This window comes from Harmonia axyridis, chromosome X (genome assembly GCF_914767665.1).
Source record: "Harmonia axyridis chromosome X, icHarAxyr1.1, whole genome shotgun sequence".
Lineage (NCBI taxonomy): Eukaryota > Metazoa > Arthropoda > Insecta > Coleoptera > Coccinellidae > Harmonia > Harmonia axyridis.
Window position 1 is genome coordinate 1122980 of NC_059508.1, and position 20296 is coordinate 1143275.

The 20296-nt window shown below is 34.9% G+C and overlaps 1 protein-coding gene across 3 annotated transcripts in view; it reads left to right on the top strand.

The window, feature by feature from the left end:
- Nucleotides 1-20296, top strand: part of LOC123685920 (zinc finger protein basonuclin-2-like) — a 240957-nt gene that overhangs the window by 36446 nt on the left and 184215 nt on the right. For all 3 annotated transcript variants that reach the window (XM_045625787.1, XM_045625786.1, XM_045625788.1), the window contains exon 2: nucleotides 14768-14959. In XM_045625787.1, the coding sequence (XP_045481743.1) occupies nucleotides 14825-14959 (135 nt within the window). In that variant the 5' untranslated portion in view covers nucleotides 14768-14824. The remainder of the gene's footprint in view (nucleotides 1-14767; nucleotides 14960-20296) is intronic.

A 20296-nucleotide genomic window follows, 5' to 3' on the forward strand; every position in this document is an offset into this window, starting at 1 on the left:
GTATGCAATTTTCTGTAAAACTCAGATACTTTTGCACATTGATCCTCGTTGATCTAGAAATGAATTCATAGATCCAAAGGCTAAATTAAAGTATCGATCAAGGGCGTAGATCTTTTTTTTTTCTTGTTGGGGTAATCAAAAAGTTTTTTTCAACGACAACGTTTACGCATATCTGTAATGTGAGAGAAAAAAGTTTGATAACGAAGTTTGAACCAAATTACTCGAAATAATTTCTTTAATAACCAATTCGGTTGTTCTTACCTTATACTGGATGTTCCTAAATTAGAGTTACGGAGGAATAAAACTATAACAAACCAAAAAGTGTCGTATTGGACCTGAGTTTCCTTTTGCATTTTTCAAACTACCAGCGAAATAGTTCTGAAGGAAAGAATCAGGCACTCTTCCAGAAAAAATATCACCCTGTGGATTTGCATTCAAAATAAGCATATATGATGAAAAGTTCAAATTGGAATATCTATGGTAAATTCAAATTGATTATCTTGTAAAGCAAAGGTTCTATGAGGAACAAACTTAAACATTAACACCTGTATCTCAAAAACATAGTGTTTGGGAAGTCATGTTATAGGACTTTTTTTCTTGAAATGAACCGAGAAATCCATCATTTTCATTTGTACCTCCAATTTAGGAACACCGTGTAGATATAGTCAATTCAAAACTGATGTCTCCATAAATAAATAGCAATTTGAATAATAATAATAATAATATAATATATGTTTATTCAACATGAATAAACATGGTGAGTTACAGAGGTTTTCAATTGTAAAATTAACTACCTGTGCGTAACACAAAATGGTACAACACATCCCACACGAATGACTCAGCCCAGTTCTTTGATAACAACACTATGGAAATTTTTTAGCAATTTGATATTGAACATTATCAGAAGGGTGTTTTCTTCTGAACATTGTCATAGGAATTCTCTCCCTCTAATACAGAACTTGAAAATTATTTTTGGATTCTTCAAAACTCTTATGTTCTTGAGTTTGGGTGGTTCAACTGTCTGTTCAACATCACCAATTTTGAAAATTTCAACTGGGTTGTTTGCACAACATGAAGAACTTTCAAACTAATCAACAATCGATATCTCTTCCCTATTTCAAAAAATGTTGGGGGTTGATGACACCTTCATGGGAGTGGTTTTTTCAGAACAAACTCATGATGAAAATTCGTTCCCCTAAAAACAGAAATTGACATGTTTTTTTTTTAAATTTCTAGAGTTCTGGGGGAGGGTCAAATATCCGTTGGGATAGACTGAGAGATGTAATGAGTTCATTACTGTAGTGCTGTAATGAACTCATTACGAGTATTAACTCGTTACAAAAGGCAAATCCAATACTCATGCGTTCGGAAACTCGCTCCTTCTTTGCTAGTTTTTGAATTTCCCATTCGTAATGGAATAGGAGCCCATTCTGCAACTTGATTCAGAATATACTATTGCGGTGCAGAATTCGCTTCGTTTGCTATGACCTAGGTAACCTTAGATGAAAATATGAAAATTAATACCCTTGATTTTGAATTATTCAGATCCAACCTATCGATTTAACCAACTAACTCCCCTACAGTAGAGTAGTGCATTGGAGTAGTTATTACGCGTAATTACTAGGAATACTGATTGTACTCAAATTCTGTGCATTAAGTATAGTTGTTTCATCCGCCAGATTGTATTGTACGTGCTCCATTTTGAGCCGGCAAACTTGAAATGCAAATAGGGTGAAAAATTGCCAAGTAGACATGTTTCAATTAGGGTCCCATATTGAATCAGCATATGGCGATTAGAAGGGTTTATTAAATGAGAAAAGGGAAGGCAGAGATTTGACAAGGGGTTGAGTAGAATAACAGGGTTTGCCTGTAGTTGGGGGGATACAACAATCACATGCCCTGGTTAATAGAACGCTATTTTATTACTTCATGATTGAATATTAGGCCCATCGAAACATGCACGACCAAGATGGCGACAGCTAGAGCTCATTCTGATCTGTTTCATCTTTGCACAACATTTTATAAATATTACGGATATATGCAAAGGTACAGTTTTACCCATGTTCATGATTTTGATCGGACCACTATGTCTCCTCGTCCTTAGCTTCTTAAAAATAAGCACATTATGTCAATCTCGGTTTTGAAATAAATGCGTAACTCACACATTATATTCAAAAGCTGTGAACATTTCTCTGGAACCTTCAATAATATACATAGGAGTATAACTTTGCTTCCGCCGTTTTTTTCCTGTTATTCGAGGTTTTATTGTAAAAACCTGGTTAGACATTTATGATTCAAAGCATTGTCTATCTCTGGCCACTACTTTCTCCCATCTTTCAGGCAGCGTATGAATCCCGCGTTGAAAAAACTGGTCAGCTTTTGAAGCAATCCATGAATCGATACAATTTTCTACTTCTTTTCATACGATTGGTCAGCCAAGCCGTGTGCCATTGATAGAAACAAGTGAAAGTCCGAGAGAGCAGCGCCTGGAGATTACGGCGGGTGGGGTAGGACTTCCCATTTCAACGTTTCCAAATATGTCTTGACCACTGTCGCAATATGGCGTCGAGCATTGTCATGCTGTAAAATCCCTTTAAAATATCTCTCGTTGTATTTCGGCCGTTTGTCTCTTAATACTCGGCTCAGACGCATTAACTGCTTTCGATAACGATCGCCTGTGATTGTTTCAGTCGGTCTTAACAACTCGTAATGCACTACGCCGAGCTGGTCCCACCAAATAGTGAGCATGACCTTGGAACCGTGAATATTCGGTTTGGCCGTCTACTTGGGAGCATGAGCTATTTTGTCACTTTGCGATGCAGAAATCCCTTCCGTCTTTGCCTTCCAAGCAGCTGTTCAGAAGCAAACAAGCGCCGTTCAAATCTCTTGGCTTAAACTTGGACGGCACCCAATTTCCTTGTTTCTGAATCATTTCCATGACTTTCAGGCGTTTTGAAATGGCTTGTTGTGTCACTTCCAATGATCTTGCTAACTCTTGTTGCGTTTGACACGAGTCTTGATCAAGTAATGTCTCCAATTCTGTATCTTCGAAAACCTTGTCTCTTCCACCGCCATGCAAGTCTTCGACGTCGAAATCACCTTTGTTGAAGCGTTGAAACCACTCTGGGCACACTCTTTCACTAATAGCGGCCTCACCATAGGTATTTGAGAGTATTCGATGAGCCTCAGCCGAGGATTTCTTCTTATTGAAGCAGAATATTGAAGCCTCCCACAAATGATGAGAATTCGGCTCGTAAGCTGACATGTTCAATCGAGAATAACTTTATGATGCAGACACAAATCTACCGATATTTCGATGGCGTTATGTTAATAAATACCTAAGCTTATTGTATGACATCTACGATCTATTCATTTCGACTAGCATTAACTGCTACAGCTATCTACTGCAAAACGGCATAAGCAAAGTGTTACACCTAATACTAATACTATACAAATATGGGCGAACAAATTAGATGAAAAACCATAATGGTCTGAAATGCATTCTGCTAGTGGTTATTCTGAAACTGATTTTTTCATTCTATCAAGACTCGGAAGAAGGAAAATTTTCAATAATTATTGGAATCGGTAGAGTAGTCAAAATTGTGAAGACTAAAAAGTCATCAGAAATAATCGTAATGATCGCCACCACAAAAATTGTCATTGTTTATATTATTCCTTATTGTTTGTTGAGCCCTTCCGTTCATACAACAAATGACACAATGTAAATACTGTCTAAGAAAATGGTCACATAATTTGACAAATATCGTAGCCGCAGAAAGAGATCGAAGGTAAAAGGTGTTTAGCATAGGGTGTGTTGTTTAAATAACTGCTACGTTTTGATTCTACTAGCAGTAGGTTTAAAGATCCCCATTGTTATTCTTGGAGCGCTACCTAAAAATTGTGGATGGGTTAATTCAATACAATTTATCGTAGGCGACGTTTCAATACCTGGTCTGTCGAGTGATTTCAAGTGAATTATTAATCACATGGTGGGTGTTGCGTCGCCACATACTCACACTGCAAATAAACGACACGTTCGAGGTGTTAATGATCTCCAAAGGTCGTAAAAAATGACTTAATACTTGGATATTTTGGGAGAATATTGAAAATTTATTTGCATTTTAACCAGACTACAGTTCTTCTTCTGTAGTACAAAAGATTCGATAAGAACTATAAATAAAGAAGGATCACCGTGATGCCTCACTAATTATTTGATTTGTATTTTTATTTTACGCAACGTGACATCACATGAAAGAGTAAACATTAAATAATCAAGTGGCATATTGAATTCCTCACAGGAGTTTTTCTCCTGAAATAAATGGCAAATAATTCATCAAAAATATTCAGATATCTGACAAGAGCTCAAAAGAAAAGATCACCCTGATGTATAACCAATAATTTTTGAGTTTATGCAACATGAAGTCACTTGAAAGCATAAACAATCTAAAGGCCAGTGGCGGCTAATGACAATATAAGAAGAAAAATTAATCTATATTTCAAGTTCACAGACAAAGTTTATCTAGTCAACTTTATTTTGTCAGTTGCCTAATAATCATTATACAAATTTTTATTACTTATACTTAATTGATGATAATATGGTGAAAATCCTGGAAGGGTTGAGAAAAAACTTCAACGTGTTGAATTGAACTGCACGCATTACCTAAAAGCAATTTAATATGTGTGTATAGCAATGAATAAACATCGCTTTTGGAGCTATACACTGTGTCCGTAAAGTATGGAACAAATTTATTTTTAGCTAAACAGGTCATCTTAAGAAATAATCCTGAAGCTTATCGATTTTTTATTTTAATTTGACGTATTTTAAAATAATAATATTATATACAGTGTGAATTACTTCCGAGTAACGATGTCAGTTGTCTCACTTTTCCGATTACTCTAGCTGAGCTGATTCCAAAAATGTATCACATGTGGATTCCAATTGGTACAGAGTGGACAAAAATAAAAAATTAAATCTGAGCAATAATTAAAACATTCAGGAATACCAAAAATATTGTAGTACTAAACTGTCATTGAACCTCAAAAAATTACTAAACAAATGATGACATTTCACAAAAAACTAGACGACTAAGAAATTTCTTTTATATTCTGTCTGCTAGACCACAAGTACCAAACATGTTTGGATACATTTCATTTTCATTAATCTAAAAATGTAACAAACAAATGGGTGTTACATTCAAGCAATTGCCGCTAGGCAATAAGTATTTTTGATAATATTGTTAATTTAACTAATAAAGAATATTACTAGTTACTTTATGAGCACACACAAAACTATTGTATTTTTGTTTACCTAGTAACAATTGGAATCAACATGTGATACATTTTGAATCAGCTCAGCTAGAGTAATCGGAAAATTGAGACAAAATGGGGGTGTTTAAAAAAAATGACGCTGACGTGATTACTCGAAAGTAATTCACCCTGTATATCAGGTTATTATTTTAAAATACGGTAAATTAAAATGAAAAATCGACGTGTTTCAGGATTATTTCTTGAAATGGCCTGTTTAGCTAAAAATGAATTTGTTCCATACTTAACGGACACAGTGTATGATTTTACCAATTTTTGACATTGCATTTCGAAGTGATGTCTCATTTATTTATAGAAAAAGTTTTTTGAGTTTAGAACTTGAATGAAATTTTGACAAATATTTTTATTTTTCCCCTTTTACAATGCACTGTGAGTATGTGTCAAAATTTCAGCCGAATTTGGCAAATCATTTCTGAGATACCGAAATTTTCGATGACACAAAATTCAGCTTCGTGTAGTTATTTTACAACTAAATGTTTCAATTAGATCAAGTATTATTCATTAGGTATTTTTCGGAAAATGGGAAAAACCAAATTTCAGATTGCTATAACTCCGATACCATTGAATGGATTTAGACTATTGTTTTTAGTGAGGTTGGGCGAAGAAAACAAAAATACAGCAACGTAAAAAAAATCCGTAGTTTTCCATTAAGCAGTGAATGAATAGAGAGCGTTGAATCAATCATGTAACCGATGAAAAAAGCTTCACCGCATTCGTTGGCTACGATTCAATTCACGCCATTTTTTCTGCCGTACAATCTACGACAAAGACGATCTCCAGCCTCAACCTATAACAAAATACACCTAATGGAGTTAGATCGTTATCGAAATCGAAAAGAACATTAGTGACGCTTCTATCCTAGGGGCGTGTTCTCATACACAGCATGTTACGAAAGGTACTCAGATCAATGCCGATAAGCGTTAATGACGAAATGACAATCCCGTCATTGGACTCCACCTATGGACGTGAAAACCAACAAATGAGCAAATAAAATCAACTTTGTCCCTCATCTTTAATATGCACTGGTTGAACGGTGAATATTATAGATGGTTGCGAATGTTTATTTTTCAAATTATTCGGCCGTTTCGGCCTATCTTTGTGGACGTAGTCGTCGCCTCCAATCAATAATGAATATGCATAAAATTATTTCATTTGAAACATGGGAAAGGAGGTCTTCGTGAAACTTTGTAGAAATATTCCTCAATCAATATGGGTTAAGCAGAACGAGAGATGTGTTTATATACAGCGGCTGACAGTAGATATAATTTCCACGCATACAGCAAGGGCGTAGAAATAAGGAGGGGAACTGGGGGTAATTACCCCCCCAAGATTTTCGAAATATAAAATTCCAGAAATCTCGCAAACTCGAAGAACGAAAATTTCTCCATAAAATGAACCAATAATAATCATTTGACTTTCATTTGAAATTGACACGTCAGTAAAAAATGGGGCCCCCTTACGTTTTATGAGTTTATTATCGATGAGTACTTTTATTGCCTAGATATTACTTGACAAATGTCATCTTCAACACTGACAGCTGTAAAATAGTGCGGGCCATTCAAAATGAAACCTCTCATTGGTACCAAAACATGTAACCCATTCAAATTTGTTCATTTCTCAAATTTTTGGTTGATGGAAAAAATTCGATGAATAGATGAAAATGAATGTGAGCTTATTCAAATGTTGTCAGGTCGAAATCACTTAAGGAGTTTTTTTCACTTATTAACACTTTTAAAAGATACTTAGAGTCTTGGACACATTCGACTTGTTAATTGACAAACGTTTAGTGTCGTGTTGAAAAATGGGATAATGTGACTCTTCTTGAATAAACGAAATTTTGTCGCCTCACGTTTTGTTAACAAGAACAGGACAGGACTAACTTGTCATACATTATAAGGAAGAAAAACGCTGCTTATTTTATACCGCTTCATTGAAAATTTACTCTACAATTGAAAGCTGGATGATGATTTTTTGTGGAAAATTGACCTCTTGAATACCAACACGTTTGTAACGACTCATTAATATATTCTTTTCATGAAATGTAATCGTATGTCCTCGAAAACTTTTCTTGACAAATTACGATGGTTTCGTGGATTTTGGAGCACATAACGCAGTCTTATTCTGTTAACTGATCTTTGAAAATATTAAAATACTGAAGTATTTATACAAAATTTGGTTTGCCTAATTCCCAACATCGACTAGAAATCGGTAAACCTGAGTTTTGTCAACTTTACGGGTTACAGCAACAATATTCTCAGTTGTTTTTGATCGACGCACACGGTTTCGATTCTTCACATCAGTAACTCGCTCAAGGGCGTAGAAATGGGGGGTACTGGGGGTAATTACCCCCAAGATTTTCAAAATATAAATTTTCAGATATCTCGCAAAGACGAAGACCGCAAATTTTTCCATAAAATGAACCAATTATAATCATTTTAATTTCTCTTTGAAATCGAAACGTAAGTAAAATATCGGACTCCTTTAGGGTTTATGAGTTTATTATCGCTTTCAAGATGAGTACTTTAATTGTACTACGAGCTCGTCTTTGTCCGAGTGTTATCATTTTCTTTTATATACCCGCTTTCTCGGCATCGCCCTTTATTTGCCATCTGTGATTTTTGCATTCGTCATCGGTATACAACTACCCGTTGTTTTCGGTTTTTTGTATCATTCTCGTCATAAAATTTCAATATGTAGTTATCAAAGGATTGAAATGAACTGAGCAATTCGCATCGAAAAATTGTTTGGGCTGTGTTGTACAATTTATTGTGTTTCATTCAAATTGCAATTTATTTGTGAAGACATCAGTTTTGAATTGAATATATCTACAGGTTGTTCCTAAATTAGAGGTACAAATGAAAATGACAGATTTCTCGAATCATTTAAAGAGAAAAAAGTTCTATAACGTCCGCAAACGCTTTGTTTTTGAGATACAGGTGTTAAAGTTCAAGTTTTCTCTCATAGCACCTTTCCTTCATAAGATATTCAACTTAAATTGGCATAGATATTCCAATTTTAAGTTTCCATCATGTGATATACTGAATTTGAATGCAAATCTACAGGGTGAATTTTTTCCGGAAGGGTGCCCGCTTCTTTCCTTCAGAATTAGTTATTTGTGAACCACTGGTAGAAAAATTCAAAAAGTAACTCTGGTTCAGTACTACACTTTTTTGCTTGTTGTAGTTTTGTCGTATCTGCAATTGATTTCGAGAAACAAATTCAAACAGCTCTCTATAGTTATTCTCAGGAAAATCCAAATTATTATGAAGATCCAGTTAGGTGGCTATGATAAATAAATTAATTATAAGTTCTGATACATATTTACCAACTCTGTAGCGGAGATTAATAAAGATTCGATAAACTGGTTAAGCATCACAAAAAAGTTGGACTACAAGAAACACCTTGTATCTCGAAAACAAAGCGTTTGCGGGCTCATGTTTATGGGCCATTTTATTTTTAAAATTATCCAAGGAATCTCGTCAAAATTTTTTTTCGATTACCACCCCCCCCCAATAAAAAAAGATCTACGCCCTTGAACTTGCTCCAGTCGCTCCAAATGTTCCAGCAGTTTTCTTATTACCGATGAAAAGGTGTTTCACGACGACACAAAAATGTTTCAGTTTGGTGACCCCTGACCATTTTTGTAGTGAATTTTAACAATTTCAGTGTAGTATTGAAGTGTAGCGTTCCATTTTTAGTAATGGCGTAGTCTGTCATTGTCAACTGTCAAAAGATGACAGCTACTCAAAATGAAATCTCTTATTGGAAAACCTTTTATTAATGAAGTTGTAGAAGGAAATCCTAGAAAAGTTTTTATTCACCTTGTACTTACATGATTTGAAAAACAATGTTTGTTTATTCTGACTCTTCGTGGCTACCTCTGAAGTAGCTGTCAATGTTCTAAATTTCTGCAAGATACTTCTGATGAACTTGTTTCTAACGGATAATTGCCTCGTAAGTCCAATAATATTGTATGTCTTACGTACAACACAACACACAGCTATTTAAAACGTGCTCCAACAATTGTGTTTGGTCGGTTAGTGGCCGTAGTTTCAATTGAACATGCCTTGGTTTATCGTTAGCATATAAATATGTCGTGGGACACGATCCAATCCAGCATGCTACAGTGACTTATCGACTTCTTAACGACTGTAAGATGAGGCTAGACAAGACTTCTTCGCTTTTTGCGCGATTTTTCTAGAGGAATAGAAGGTTAAGATTCTTACCAAATTTTCGGATTTAACCGAAAGTAGAGGACACGATAACCCTTGAATGAAATGTGCTGAAGACTTGAAAATTTCAAGGAATGGTTGAAAAATACAGCCAGATTTTTTTTTTAATATTGAACAAAATACGAATCTGATCGAACCGAAATTTAGAAAAATAATGGAAAAGATGCAAAATTTCGTGGAATCTTTGTTATTCGAAGATTAAAAATTCTCCGTATTTTAAAATAATAATCTAATATACAGGGTGAATTACTTTCGAGTAATGACGTCACCGTCATTTTTTTTGAATGTTGAATTTGAAAAGGTTTGGCAATTCATCATAAATCGTTTTGAGCCAGACATGCTTTCAAATCGTAGAAATTCACTTTGATAAAATGAATGTGCTCGCAAAGTTCATAGAGCACTTCGTCCATTTCACGGTTAACATAATACAATAATTCTGTCTTGTAAAGGGTGTTTTTTTTAGAGCTATAGAACTTTAAATTGCAATAAAACAACGATGGATTATTCGATTGACATGAATTTCATTTATCCGCAAGATAAGCTTGTGGCATTACATTTTAAATATGATTTCTGGCATATGACGGCCACGGCTGGCTCGGATGTAGTTCAATCTGGACGTCCAATTTTCGATGACTTTTTCCAACATTTGTGGCCGTATATCGGCAATAACACGGAGAATGTTGTCTTCCAAATAGTCAAGTGTTTGTGGCTTATCCGCATAGACCAATGACTTTACATAGCCCCACAGAAAGTAGTCTAGCGGTGTTGAATCACAAGATCTTGGAGGCCAATTCACAGGTCCAAACGTGAAATTAGGCGGTCACCTAACTTGTCGTTCAATAAATCGATTGTGGCACTAGCTGTGTGACATGTTGCGCCGTCTTGTTGGAACCACAGCTCCTGGACATCATGGTTGTTCAATTCAGGAATGAAAAAGTTAGTAATCATGGCTCTATACCGATCACCATTCACTGTAACGTTCTGGCCATCATCGTTTTTGAAGAAGTACGGACCAATGATTCCACCAGCCCATAAAGCGCACCAAACAGTCAGTTTTTCTGGATGTAACGGTGTTTCGACATACACTTGAGGATTAGCTCCACTCCAAATGCGGCAGTTTTGTTTGTTGACGTAGCCATTCAACCAGAAGTGCGCTTCATCGCTAAACAAAATAAAATGGACGTAGTGCGCGATACGTATTCCGCACAGAAGCATTATTTTCGAAATAAAATTGCACTATTTTCAAGCGTTGTTCAGGCGTGAGCCTATTCATGATGAATTGCCAATTTGAGAATAAATCACTTGACAGCTGTTAAATCGGTCGCCATCTTGAACAGAAATGCCAACTTAAAGTTATATACCTCGAAAATAAACACCCTATATTATTACTTCCAGTTCATGGCAAAAAGACGTAAAAGCGTTCATTAAAAGAAAAAAATTATATGCTTTTACGTTTCAAAGGAATTGCATTGTATCATATAGAATTTCATACAAGTATGTTTCAACTCTTTTGAAATAAAAACAGTTAGATCTTATTCCTTTGTTTATTCAAGGTAGAATCATGTTTTAAAATCATTTTATTTCGTTTCCAGACTTACATTTCCCTTGTTGTTCGAAAAAAATTCAATCCATATCGAACCTCTAACTATATAGAAAACCGAGGAAAACTATTATTATATTTTCAAGTAGTTCTCCTGTGTAACCTGATGAGCGCATCCATTTTTAATTTGCTGCAAGAGTCCGATGAAGATTTTTCCACGGGGGCGATATCCAATATGCAGAATGAAAATAACGGGGTGAGGGGTATTCACATTCATCGCACATCCTGGTCTCTTGTTCTATATAGATAGCCCAAGTTTACCTAACCCTTCAGTGGATGTTAGCCGTTGGCTAAATTATGGCGGAATCAAAAACAAGCGCCAAAATTATGTGGGTCCATGGATATGACTAATATGAGGAAATAGCCAGAAGGATTGTTTTGAATTTTCATGAAGAATTCGGTGTAACCAAATTATTGACGGTACCGGAAATTCTCGAAGTTTTCATTACCCTTCTCATGAAGAGATTTTCCCCCTTTTCGATGTACACGTGCCAGAATATTTTCCATCGGATACACAAATTTTCATCATTCCATCCGATGATATGTCCTACTTGTCTACGATAGAGGCCTGCATTTATACAGACATGATGAAGTCATAGCGACTATCAAAATAGTCATCTTGACAGGAAATTCTAAACTGCACTTCGCCGATAAATCAACGCACCACTAAAAATTAGGCAAAAGTTTGAGATACATTTTCGTCAACAATACTTGTCCAATTTGGACATATCTTTTTTTTTTAATCACAGGTTATTTTTTTCTGAACTATAATGTGTAATCCGTAGGTGAATGAAAACATCTTCCTCATAAACACGGGGTGTTGAAACAATAGCCTTTTTTTTCATAAAATTTTTACATAGGCGTACATCTTTGCTTCAGCCGTTTTTTTCTGAAATTCGAGGCTTTATTGTAAAAACGGGTTATACATTTATGACTCAAAGTATTGTCTATCGCTGACCACTACTTTCTTCCATCTTTCGGGCAGCGTACGAATCCCGCGTTGAAAAAACTAGTCATCTTTTGAAGCGATACAGGCCGTGTGCCATTGATCGAAATAAGTGATAGTCCGAGGGAGCAACGTCTGGAGAATACGGTGGGTAGGGTGGGATTTCTCATTTCAATGTTTCCAAGTATGTCGGGACCACTTTCGCAAGATGGGTTCGAGCATTGTCATACTGTAAAATCACTTTATCATGTCTCTCGTTGTATTGCGGCCGTTTGTCTCTCAATACTCGGCTCAAACGCATTAATTGCGTTCCATTATCCCCATGATTTTCTGAGCTTTGGATTATCGTAATGAACCCATTTTTCGTCTCCAGTCACAATTCGATGCAGAAATCCCTTCCGTCTTTGACTTGCAAGCAGCTGTTCACAACCATCAAACGCTTCAACATAAGTCGGCTTCAACAACGTGATAAGAAAATAACTAGATTTTTCGAACTTGATGACGTCAATTTGAAGTAAACATGTGTATCATTTACATTTTCGTCTCGTTACATTACCTAAGTGTTTTTCTATGAATTTCTACATTTTATAAATAGTATGTCATTTTGAAAATCTTAACATATTAATTTTGTAGAAATGTTATTGAAAACTTATTTAAAACAATAATTAATAACAAGGGATTTCAAGAATTTGATGACTTATAGTGACTAAATTACTCTTATCAAAACAATCTTAAAAAAAAAACGTTTGAATCAATAATGAAATCAGACATTTTCGTACCTACTAGGCACTCAATTGTTCATACTTCCAAATGACGTCACTGAAGACACGTTGTGTGAAATTGTATTTTGGAATTCTTCTCATTACATTTCTGTCATTTAATTACACAAGAAGTATAGTTTGTATTCCAGACGTTCTGCTCGTTTGAATCGATTCACCCTGTATATTTCTAACTGAAGAATATTTCCGGAAGATCGTATAGACCAGATGATGCATTGTCTATTCTCTCGGAAGCATCAAAGAATCCTTTCAAGATACCCCATATGAATAATGAAATGCACGTCTTTATATTGTCATGATTGAAAGAGCAGTCAGATATGACATATGCGTTGTTCTTACCATCAGAAACTGTGTATTTTTATACCCACTATCAAGCACGTGTACTATATGTGTCACTAAAATAATTTTGATAATGTGTCGAGTGGTTCCATTAGTGAGGTACAAAAATACCTCAACCAGCTTGATATTCAGCACACTCCTATGAGTGGGTTCAATAGCTTCTTGTCATTTATCAACGTACTTTATAGTGTTTGCAATAAAGTTGTAGGTCTGTTTACTATTACACCGCTGATGTTTCTACGACCCATCAGCATTGGGTTATTTTTGAGGTTGTTTAAGTAAAAATTCAACGGAGGTCACATTGTCAACTCCAGAAACGTTTTCTCTCATATTCTGAAAAAATAAAATGAAAAAACGGTATCTACCTTTATCCCTACCTGCATCTACGGAGATTGCGAACAATAAACATAAATTTAACAAAAAAAGTTATTGCATACATAGAAAAGGCTCTTAAAACTCTAATATAATTCATACCTACCATCGTATGATGGAAAATCAAGGTGAACTCGCTTGACTATGGTCAATTTGATGTAAAGAGGTGTGTAATTTTCATTTTCGTTCCTTTGTATTTCGTGATTTGACGTTAATTTCTGCATTTTCTTTGAAATATGCTAGTTATTTTGAGCGTCAGAACATATTTTTACTCTATATATAAAATTTATTAAAAACTCAAGTAACTCGAAACAACATTGAATTCTAATCTTATTCAATTTGCTCTAATAATAATGTTATAAATCGGATAAATTAAATACTTTTCAATGAGTGTAATACTTATATCCAGAACGGTTACTTCAACAACTTTCATATACGTACAATACTTACTTTTTATACTTCCAAGAACGTATTTTTGAAAGATCTGTCACATAGCTTATTCAATATTATCTCTTGAAATGCCATGGGAAGCTTGATCGTATCGATTGAGCATTAGGAATGCTGTGTAGGAGTCCTGATGATTCGTGCCGTTTCTGAAAAAAATTAATATTCATAAATTTCGCGCTGAAGGGAGAGAGACAGAGAAAGTTGAATCAAGCGTGAAACTGAAAAGGGTGAGTTTCAGACGAATAGTATTTGGCCCAACTCTTGAAAGGGATGCTATAAGTACGTCGTTCGTCAGTTGTTTAACTCAATTATTGATCAAATATGGCGCGTTTCCCACCCTCTGGTTTCTATATTAACCCTTCCACAAAAGGGTCTCAATAATTATGTGCCAACCCTTGCATAGCATCTGATCTTCGTTATAACCTAGCCATTATATTTACGGGAAATATCACTTATAAGTATGCCATTGTTGAAATGATTCATTTCCAAAAGAATCAGCCTTCCTAATACCACCCAATCTTCTTTTGTGATTGGAAAACATTTTCGAGAGGCCCTAAGAAAGCTGCTTTCAATATTATATACAAGAAAAAAATAGGCATCTTATACAACTCGTTTTGATAAAACTCTATACAAGAATATATTCATCAATAAACAAATAATCTGTCCAATTTAGAGTGAAATATTTCATATATCTTTGTGGCATTCATAAAATGATTTCTTTTTTCAGTGGTCCTCGGTAGCATCATGGTTTTCAGAGTCCAAGTCTTCCGGTCTTTCAACAGCAATGGAAGAATCTGACCGATATTCAGATACAAGCGTTACAAAAAGTACAGCAGCCGATTGTACCAAAGAACATATTTCAAGAGAGGCCAAAAACTGTAATGGAGAAAGAATTCTACAAACTCCCAAAATAGCCACGGTAAGACAATTTGAAACTTATCATCTGTGGTTGAAATCTTCGTAGAAATTTTGTGAGGCACGTGCAACCAACAGTATTTGTTTTCATTTTGGAATCATCGATAATTTCAATTATTTCAATGATATACATGTTTATAATTACATACAGGGTGATTCACCACTATGGCCTTTTAGACGTTAATGGAAAACTAAAAATAATTTTGTGCTGAAAATTTGCATGTTGGGGTTTGGGACAATGATCATTCTCCCTGAAATATTTTCCGATCTCTACAACTGCCGGTTTTTCCGGAAACAGATACTACTTTCTTATTTGAAATGGCACACCCAGTGAATTATTGCATTATTAGATAGCTTTTTGACGACAATTTTGGCAATATGCCATACCTAAGGTAATTCTCAATGGTTCATGAATTAATGAGATTATTTTAAATAAAATGGTTGCGATGAAGACTCATTTTTTTTCAATATTTCGGCAGAAAAACTTTTTTCGATTTTTTTTCTTTTTCTATTCTGCAAATACGTAAGTTCATAATCTTCTTATGAACAACCTCTACATTTTTGACCCAAACAGCAAACAGTTTCATAATATGTACTACGTATTTTTGGAATCGAAAAAGAAAAAAATTCTTTCGAAAAAAGCTTTTTCTGCCGAAATATTCAAAAAATTCCTCATCGCCACCATTTTTTTCATAAGAATCCCATTAACTCATGAACAGTTGAGTTTTTACTGAAAGTGTGGCATATTGCCGAAATTGTCGTAAAAAGAGCTATTCATTGATGTAATAATATACTGGGTGTGCCATTTGAAATAGGGAAGTAGTAGTCTGTGTCCGGTATAACCGGAAGTTGTAGGGATCTGAAAAAATTCAAGGGGAAAAGATCATTGTCTCAAACCACAATATGCAAATTTTCAGCTCAAAATTATGAATAATTTTCCATAAACGTCTAATAGGCCATCCCGGTGAATCACCCTGTATAGTGGATACTCCTTTTTTTGCCTTGTAAGATCAAAATAATAAACCCATCACTATTTTGGTGATGAGTTCCCAGCTCATTCTGAAATGCAGTGATTTTTCACTGATCAATAGGGCAACTCAGTGATTCTTGCTTTATACAGTGTCGCAATTAAACATTAATTAGTGTAAACAATACAGTAGCTCTTTGATGAGTTCTTTCCAAGTTGAGTTTTTTGGATTAGTTATACTACTCTCAATAATTATTATTCTCAGTTTATTTTTACACGAAATTTCAACGTAACGTACTTAGTACTTTTTCAAAGAATTCATGTGATATTGTAGTATCATTCGTAACAAGAACCAAGTTTGTGTTTTCGAAGATAAAGTATGGAGAAATAAAATAATCTGGGCGCAAGGATCGATCCTTGTGGTGCGCCTACCTAACTATTTTTTGGTATGGGATCCTAACCACTGGACCAGTATTCCTGAGTAACATAGTTTTTTCAGCTTGATTTTGAGTGCATATTATTGTGAGCTAAATGAATTTTCGCAGCCACTGTTGTTCGTTTTCTGATTCGGACTAGGTATTCATCAAGACAAGCAGCTTGGCATTTTAACCAACTACTTGACTTGAAAATCAAGCTCGTGGAAAATCACATACTTGACCTCGACTTTACTTGATTTTAAATATTTTTTGCTTGGCTTGATATCAAGCTACTTGATATTACTTGAGCTTGATATGCACGCGTCGCACGGCATATATTTCTGCAATGTCGTGCGCGCTTAGACTAAATGAGGAGATTCCTCGAGCGCCGAGAGACTGAAGCATTCGCCAGTGTGACTTTATCAGAAGTTTTCTCACATTTCACATTATGAAATCTATTGGTAGATTTTGGTAGTTTCAGAAATTTAAAAGCTGTAGCCACATTGAAAATAAAGGTTTGAAAAACCATTGAAATTAATTAATGTTTTTATTCAATACGAAAGAGACTCGGAAAAAGAGAATATTAGTAACAAGAAAATATGTAGAATTTATTCGAAAAATATTACACAATATGTTATTATATAAAAAACTAAAAAGAATGGATTTTTTTCTCAGGAAAAAACAAAACGAATTTCGCCGAAGCGGCAAATATTGGAGGGCGTTTTCTACTTTTTCCGAGAAATCCGAATTCCTAGAAGTACCTATATGTTGAATAAATTTATTTAATTTCACAGATGACTTTTCATATCGAATTAACTAGGATTTGTCGTGGGCGCATTCGAATTCAAAAGAATGGTTCATCCGATTGTTTATTAAATCTTCTTAAAGAAAAAAACAAGATGTTCTAGCGTTTTATAAAATCGAAACTCAGCAGAAGAACTGGAAACCGCAGGCGGCAAATATATTCCACTTTTTCCAAGAAATTGGAATTCCTAGAAGAATGGATTAGAAGAATGGCTATACGTTCCACATATACGATTTATAGTGATTCAATTTATGTTTTTATTTCAAAAAAGTTGATATTTTCGTTTTTTTCATACAATAAGTTCAATGAATAAAAGTGTTTTTTGCAAGGTTACTTCTCATTCCATAATTTTTTTATTGATGTGACACTAAAAGATAGAACTGCAACAAATCAAAAAGCTTGATATGATTCAAGTACTTGATGAATAAATACTTAACTTGAGTTTGATCAACTTGAGCTTGACTTGAAATCAAGTGAAGCTCAAGCCAAGTAGCGTGAAAATCAAGCCAAGCCTTGAATCCCTAATTCGGCCGGTACATTTTGATCGTTTGCACGTTGAACGTTCAATCTGCCATAATTATTATTTCATTAGCAGCTTTTAAGGCACGTCGCAGTCATAGCTGCAGCACGACCTTATAGGCCAGCTCGTATGGGTTTCCTAGAGTTCAGATGATATCAATTCATGTATTTTCGAGCGCATCCTCTGTCACGAATTTTCGTGGAAATGTCATCGGGTGGAAAAAAAAAGAGGCCGATCGAAGTGTAAGGTGGCTCGATTTATATTCATGAACCATTATTACATCTGATATTGGTCATAAAAAATTCCATTAGTTGGAGACGTGTCGGTGGCGGGACGGACAGACATGTGGGACGAGCATGAGGGACTGCGGCTAACTAGATTCGTAGATACGTGTTATGTAATGGCTTAGAAGACTTGCGACAACAAGCGTTCTGGTTTCGAGAAATGCCAACCTTTTTACATGTCACCTTCGCAACACGCCACTAGCAAACGTTCTATTAAACGCCTTGTTTTATTTTGATGGGATTCAGGCTTGAAGGTTTAATGACATGTTTTTGGTATTAACTGCAATCGATTTGTCTCGAACTCCGCGAGGTCATGGATTGTGCACTAGGAAGGGTGCAGGGAGTGACTCTGGTAAATCTGGGAGTGTACTACAATCCTTAAAACAACACTAAGCTAGAATGAGCCTTCGGTGTCTTATCTTCTCTAATTCACTGGATTTTCATCCAAATTAATGGAATATTTTCATGAATATCTTTTAGTGATTTTTGCATTGAGAAATGTTGGTTGGCAGAACTGTTTTTTGTATCAAAAAGGACCAAGCACCGTGTCAAAGGGAGATTGGCTCTGGTTGATTTTGTTTGAATTTTTTTTAAGTCGTTGAAGTCTTGATGCTGATCAAGTGTCCTCATTGCATTACCATTCTAAATTCAATCGTTCAGATAATACAGGGTGTTAGTGGATATGTGCGACAAATTTCAGGGGATGATTCTGAATTAAGAAAATAATGGAAGGTTGCCATATAACTTTAGTTCGCAAATGCTTCGTATTCCGAAATAAGGGGTGTTGAAGTTTATTTATTGCTTTTAATTTTTTGTAAAGGAAACAATGGTACGCCACTGGAATATTCCAAAATATTCCTCACCTTACTTATTTTCTTTGAAAATGTCAATAAATAACAGAACATTTTGCATATTGTTAAATAGCCTAATTCGTACATTTCAGTTTGTAGATAAGTTGATGAATTGATTTTTATAAAGGCATAGTAACCGTTTATTTCATTCTGATGCGTTAATACAATTTCGATTGGGATGAATTTTTTTCATGTGTTCATTTTTCCACCATAAACAATATTTGGCAACCAATATATCACATGCCAATTAGTTGAATAAAGACATGAAATATTGTACGTAAGTGGTGATAAATAATTCATTTCATTCTCGAAATTTACATAAATAAATATCTAATTTTCGTATATTTCAAAGTCTTTCTCGTAAAGAATTGATTTGAATTTCCATCTTTTCCTTCAAAAAGGAATCTCAAATTGTTGAAACGTTTGTAAGGCGGAAGGTCATTAAATTTGAATGAAATATAAAGAGTTGTGACCGTAGTGAAAACGTTTCAAATATAGTAGGACATTCTGTATATATTATAGATGATTTATTGTTGGAATCGAGATGAATATAGTGCAAGGAATCCTTTCCCAGAAGTCTCATTGATAAATATATCTCTCGCTAGCTAGAATCATTTACATACTAATAATATATTCATGACTGATTAATCGTTCATGTATAATGTTCCATTTCGTGACAATATATCATATTGTGTCGATTAAATTATTAATCATTTTTTCTGAATTCAGGCAGGTATCCGAGTTTAATTGGTTTTTTAGAACTCGAGTCCAAACACAATATCGTTGAATCATTATTTCCTATAATGATTTAGTTGACGAACAAAGAAAAAGTCGGTCTTCGTCGACGAAAAGTGAATATCATTGTCACATATTGCAGAATTATCAATTCAGGGAACTGCTAATAAACCTGGAGGTGTCAAAATATTCCATTTGACACAAAGACATGACATGAATAGTTTTCGAACAATGGTTGGCACTAGACAGACATTCAGCTTAATGACTTTCAGCATTGGACTGTCATCGCTCGTCTAGGGTCCTTGAAGAATAGCTTTTCATACAAGTGCAGGGCCCTTGGCTCTTCTCAAAAGCTCAAGCCTCATTTTATGTATGTATATCCACTAATTTTCAATGGTTGAATGAATTCATCGATGACTAGAGAAAATGATATCGACTATACAACGGTTTCGATGTCTTTCGCTATACTCGACTCTTCATCGACTATCTTCTGAGAAATTGATGTTTGGAAAACTACAGAATTTTTACATTTTGATTAAAAACGCAATCTCGCGTTAATACCTTAGTATCGAAGGCTTTTGTGCGCTCTATCGCTCATACGTTTGTTGGATTCGAATTTGAATATGAAATGATTATAATTGCAACAGAATGTATTATTTTTTTACGTTTATTGCGATGTGTTGAGTGGGATAATAATGGAAAGATACACGCTTCAACAACATTTAAAAATTGTTGAATTGCTTTATAAAAATCAGTGCTCATT